Source organism: Gadus morhua, chromosome 8 (genome assembly GCF_902167405.1).
Source record: "Gadus morhua chromosome 8, gadMor3.0, whole genome shotgun sequence".
Lineage (NCBI taxonomy): Eukaryota > Metazoa > Chordata > Actinopteri > Gadiformes > Gadidae > Gadus > Gadus morhua.
The window spans coordinates 13,795,683-13,800,682 of record NC_044055.1 but is presented as its reverse complement, the minus strand read 5'-3'; the positions used below and the strand labels follow the sequence as shown (position 1 = coordinate 13,800,682).

The 5,000-nt window shown below is 47.1% G+C and overlaps 1 protein-coding gene across 1 annotated transcript in view; it reads left to right on the top strand.

Annotated features, from left to right (window-relative positions):
* col6a1 (collagen, type VI, alpha 1) overlaps positions 1 to 5,000 on the top strand; it is a 28,624-nt gene that overhangs the window by 5,217 nt on the left and 18,407 nt on the right. The window contains exons 8-20 of the mRNA XM_030363234.1: positions 34 to 78; positions 183 to 236; positions 761 to 805; positions 1,032 to 1,058; positions 1,163 to 1,189; positions 1,283 to 1,327; positions 1,440 to 1,493; positions 2,259 to 2,321; positions 2,431 to 2,493; positions 3,270 to 3,323; positions 3,518 to 3,553; positions 3,672 to 3,734; positions 4,216 to 4,278. Coding sequence (XP_030219094.1) covers positions 34 to 78; positions 183 to 236; positions 761 to 805; positions 1,032 to 1,058; positions 1,163 to 1,189; positions 1,283 to 1,327; positions 1,440 to 1,493; positions 2,259 to 2,321; positions 2,431 to 2,493; positions 3,270 to 3,323; positions 3,518 to 3,553; positions 3,672 to 3,734; positions 4,216 to 4,278 — 639 coding nt within the window. The remainder of the gene's footprint in view (positions 1 to 33; positions 79 to 182; positions 237 to 760; positions 806 to 1,031; positions 1,059 to 1,162; positions 1,190 to 1,282; positions 1,328 to 1,439; positions 1,494 to 2,258; positions 2,322 to 2,430; positions 2,494 to 3,269; positions 3,324 to 3,517; positions 3,554 to 3,671; positions 3,735 to 4,215; positions 4,279 to 5,000) is intronic.

Sequence of the window (5,000 nt, the reverse complement as noted above, 5' to 3'; positions counted from 1 at the left end):
CATTGAATTTCACACAATGTGTTTACTCTGCAGGCTCCAGGAGGTCCCAAGGGAGGTGAAGGAGATATCGGCTCCAACGTGAGATGTTATAACCTCTTCGATCATTATCAACCCATGATATAAGTCTGCGACTATTGGGGGGTGTCCATCTAAACCTAAATGTTCCTCCGTGGTTCCTCCAGGGAGAGACCGGCAGACCTGGGATGCCCGGAGAGAAGGGAGACATCGGGGCCGTGGTAGGTCATCGACACACTCAAACACAGAAACGCACCAGACACTCAAACCCAGCAAACAAACACATTCAGACACAGATACGCAAACAAATGCATCCGAATACAGGTACAAATAAAAAAATGCATCCAAACACACGTGCACAAATAAAACGCATCCAAAAACAGATACACAAATAAAAACACATCCAAACACAGGTACAGTAACCAACTAACACATCAAAAGACGGATACGGACACAAACACCCAAACACAGATGCGCAAACAAACTCACCCAAAACAGATGCACAAATACCCACAAAGATATGTAAAAACCGACCAACCTAAACACAGATATGGAACAAAACCCAAACTAAGAAAAACAATCAAACACAACCACACATAGTGAGAGAAATATTTGAGAAAAAATTGTATGAATTGGGATGAATGGTGACTCTCCCTCAATCTACTTTAATGTCCCAGAGTAGTAGCATACCACTATAGATGGTAATTGATGATTTATTTATGTTTGTGTTCTTGTTGTGCTACAGGGCAACGTTGGAGATCCAGGTCCCATCGGTTACCCCGGGATGAAGGTACGATAAGGGCTCAATACACAGCTCCAACCTCAACATCTGAATGGTTTACCCAGCACAGCCAATCAGAGGAGCCCTGAGGGAATCACGGGCCACCAATGGCACCAATGGCGTTGTCATTCGTTACTGAAGAGATGAAGAATTGCGTCGATAATGGCTCTCATTTCAAACGATTCGTAATCATCTTGTATTAAAATGATTATAACTGTTTTTCTTCTGTTTTTAGGGAGACAGAGGCGGCAGAGGCCACAAGGTAGTAACCTGAACACCATATTTTGTGACATCGTCATTCACGAATACCATTGATTAGACATGGTTGGACCCGACTGACCAACCAAACTCTTTGTTTTCCTACAGGGTGAAAGGGGACACAAAGGCTACAAGGTAAGCCGTTAATAGCGGCTCATAGTCTGATTTAATTAAATGACCTCACCCTTTTTCCTTTTTCAATCACAAACCTGTTCTTTCTCCCTTCAGGGAGGCAAAGGATTCAGGGGAACGGACGGAGTGGACGGACGGAAGGTGCGTTGCAAATCCTATCGTCGTGTTACCTGCATTATTTGGCATTTCGTTTTTCTAAGTACGTTTTGACGTTTGATGTTTGTGACATCATTCCTTCCTCCCTGGCCGATAGGGTGAAAGCGGTTTCCCAGGTCTCTCCGGCTGTAAAGGATCTCCTGGAGCCGATGTGAGTTCACCCCTCTTGAATCAAGCACTTCACCTTTGAACCCCACCCCCCCAGCCCTCCCCTTGGTCTCAGGCCCCCGACGTCATGACATCACAAATCCCTAGAGATCACCGCCAGATGGAAGCCATTTTGTGGCAACATGTTTTGGCTCGCTGCCCTCGCCTTGTTCTCTACGTGTTCTACGCCTCTGAATACAAGCAGCACTTACAATTGACAACCGGCGGACAAATCCCAAGGAGGAAACGTCACGCAATCATTTAAAAGGCCTCAGTATACATTCCCATGGTCACCATCTCCTTCCATTCCCTCTTCCTCTCCTTTGACTTCTTCAGTTCCTTATTCCCCGAGGACACCTGTCGTCATGCATATATCCCTGCTCCTCCCCCATCCCAGCCTTTCACTCAGTTGTTTACAGATAAGCCATTAGCTGTAAGGACATGTTTAACACAGTCCCTGGACCAGCTCTAGCCCTGCCTCTAGAGACCTGTGGCTGAAGGGCGCCAGGGGACGCTAAGCTAAGCCACTTGGGTGCTAAATCAGATTGTTTACATTCTCCGTTGACACACTGTTTAAAGGAAGGCATATAGCCATGCTGTAAATACACACATCCAAACACTCATATACACACACACATCCACACACACACACACACACACACACACACACACACACAAACACACACCGAGGAGTGAGCGAGTGGGAGTTTGGCTATCAGCTGCTTCTGATCATGTAAGTGAGGTACTGTGTCTGGTTCTCGTCTCTCAGGGCCTGCAGGGTGGACCAGGTCCCAAAGGAGACCCCGGCGCATATGGACTGAAGGGAGCTAAGGTAAGACGTATCATCACACCCGCGCCCTTCTGGCTGGGACAGTAGTGGTCAGGAAACCTGTGTGGCTGTTCCCGTCCTGACGCCATCTTGTTTTGTCTCGTCGTTCCAGGGAGATCTTGGAAATGATGGCGAGCCTGGAAGAACTGGGAGCTACGGCCCCCTGGGATCCAAGGTAGGGCCATGTAGAGACATGGATGACTATTAGAGCGTCATCATTTCTATTTTTTCATTGATCTGCAGATATTATAGGGGAACCATCGGGCTAGGCTAGCTAGCCTCTAAGATGAGGAGATGGCCTCCCTTTAAGTTTATATTCATTGCTATATGTTAACACAGACACTTGTTAATCTCTATACAATAGTATGTCTTTTCAAGTATCTATTGTATCTATACAATATAATATAGGGACGTCCAATAAGTTAGCAGACAAAGATACATGAAATTGGGATCTATGTTGCCATGCAGGACACACCTGAGTATGTGTGGTGATGGTGATGGCTGGTTCAACCTGTGCAGGTGTGCAGGTGTGCAGCGTGCGGCCCACTCTAACGGGCCGTGTAGCTGTATGACGTGACATAGCATAACCGGGCTGGCTGCGGGGAAAGTGGGAGGAGTTTAGGGAGTCTACAGTCAGAGTCTTGTCATACAACAGAAAATTACGGGCTGACCGGCCATTTATATTTATAGAATATAGTTAGTTATAAGGTGTTTTTCTGTTGATAACTCTATTGAAATCATTATCGATCATCATTGACCACAGATATGTATATAGGTTATTTTAGAGCTATTAAATGTCACACATTGCTACTTTAGTATCTGAACATGAATCACATATATACCATACTATATGTTCATTTAGACATATGATTCATGCAGTATTTATGCAATGTTTAACGTTTGTTTGATGTACCATAAGTCTGATTGGTGTGAAACCCTGTCTGCTGATAGGGTGACCGAGGTCCTCGAGGAGCCAATGGGGACAAGGGAGAGCGTGGCGATGATGTAAGCGATTCTACGCCGATGGCGTTACGCTTCTGATCCAGATATGTCAAGAGATGTCCAGTTCGTCCCCTGTTGCGCTCAACTAATCTGAGTGTGTGTGTGTGTGTGTGTGTGTGTGTGTGTGTGTGTGTGTGTGTGTGTGTGTGTGTGTGTGTGTGTGTGTGTGTGTGTGTGCGTGTGTGTGTGTATTGCAGGGCGCCCCAGGACCCGATGGACCCCGCGGAGAGAGAGTGCGTTCATCATCACATCAGTATCAGTGATGGTTGTTTCTGACCTGACGAGCATGAGTGTGTGTACAGTGATGCGTGGCTGGACTAAAGCAGTGCTTACATCTCCACTCCACGGCAGGGCCAGGTCGGGGAGAAGGGCGAGCAAGGTTCCCGTGGAAACAGAGGTTCCAGAGGAGACCTGGTGAGTCATGGTTAAGACGGGGGCGGGGGGAGCAGGGGATGATAAACTGCCGTCATTATTACAAAACCAGCCCAGACGGGGTGAAACAGGGTCCTCGCGCGTAACGGCTACTTACTAAAGATTACAGTTTTGATCAACAAATATAACAGCTGTTTTCGCTTCTATTGCAGCTGTTTGCGCTTCTATTGCAGTGGCCAAAGTAAAAGTCATTCAGGAATAACAGACCGCTGAATTCCGTTGGTTGATCAATCAGAATCAGGACAGATAAGGAGTTGGGCCCAAAGTAGATGTTGTTGAACCCAAGTCCTCTGGGAGCTGTTGAAAGATAGTCAATCACTGAGAAAACAACTGCTATTTACACCCATCCTATTACTGGAAGCTAAAGGAAGTGCTTGATGGAGGAATTCTTGAACGTCCCTAAATGTGTGCGTGCGTGCGCGTGCCAGGCGTCTATTCATCTGTCCTGTGTTTTCTTTGTCAGGGGGATCCAGGACCTCGCGGAGAACAGGGGAGGGAGGGGTCATCGGGGCCCAACGGAGACCCAGTAAGACACACACACTCACACACACACACACACACACACACACACACACACACACACACACACACACACACACACACAGGATATGTACTATACTTCTGAAGAAGTACAGTTCCCAGTGCTGATTGGTGGCTGGTTTGGTTTGTTTGAGGGGGCGGTTTCAAATCACACACCATCCCATCTTCCATTAAATACTTTTTTTTTGTGTGGGTGTCCGTGCACAAGCACACAAGAGCGTGTGTGTCTATGTTTGTGTGTGTGTGTGGTTGTGCATGCGTGCATTTGTGTGTGTGTGTGTGTGTGTGTGTGTGTGTGTGTGTGTGTGTGTGTGTGTGTGTGTGTGTGGTTGTGCATGCGTGCATTTGTGTGTGTGTGTGTGTGTGTGTGTGTGTGTGTGTGTGTGTGTGTGTGTGTGTGTGTGTGTGTGTGTGTGTGTGTGTGTGTGTGTGTGTGTGTGTGTGTGTGTGTGTATGTGAATTGGTACTTACAGTGTTCTGGTTGTGTGGAGGATGAGCGTTGGAAGCACAGCCTAACTAGGAGGAAAACTGGCTCCTACCCCAGAGTCCACTCCTACTCCCTCTCTCTCTCATTCTCTCTCTCTCTCTCTCTCTCTCTCTCTCTCTCTCTCTCTCTCTCTCTCTCTCTCTCTCTCTCTCTCTCTCTCTCTCTCTCTCTCTCTCTCCGTATCTGTCTCTCAACATCTCCCTCCCTCTCAGTCTTTCTCT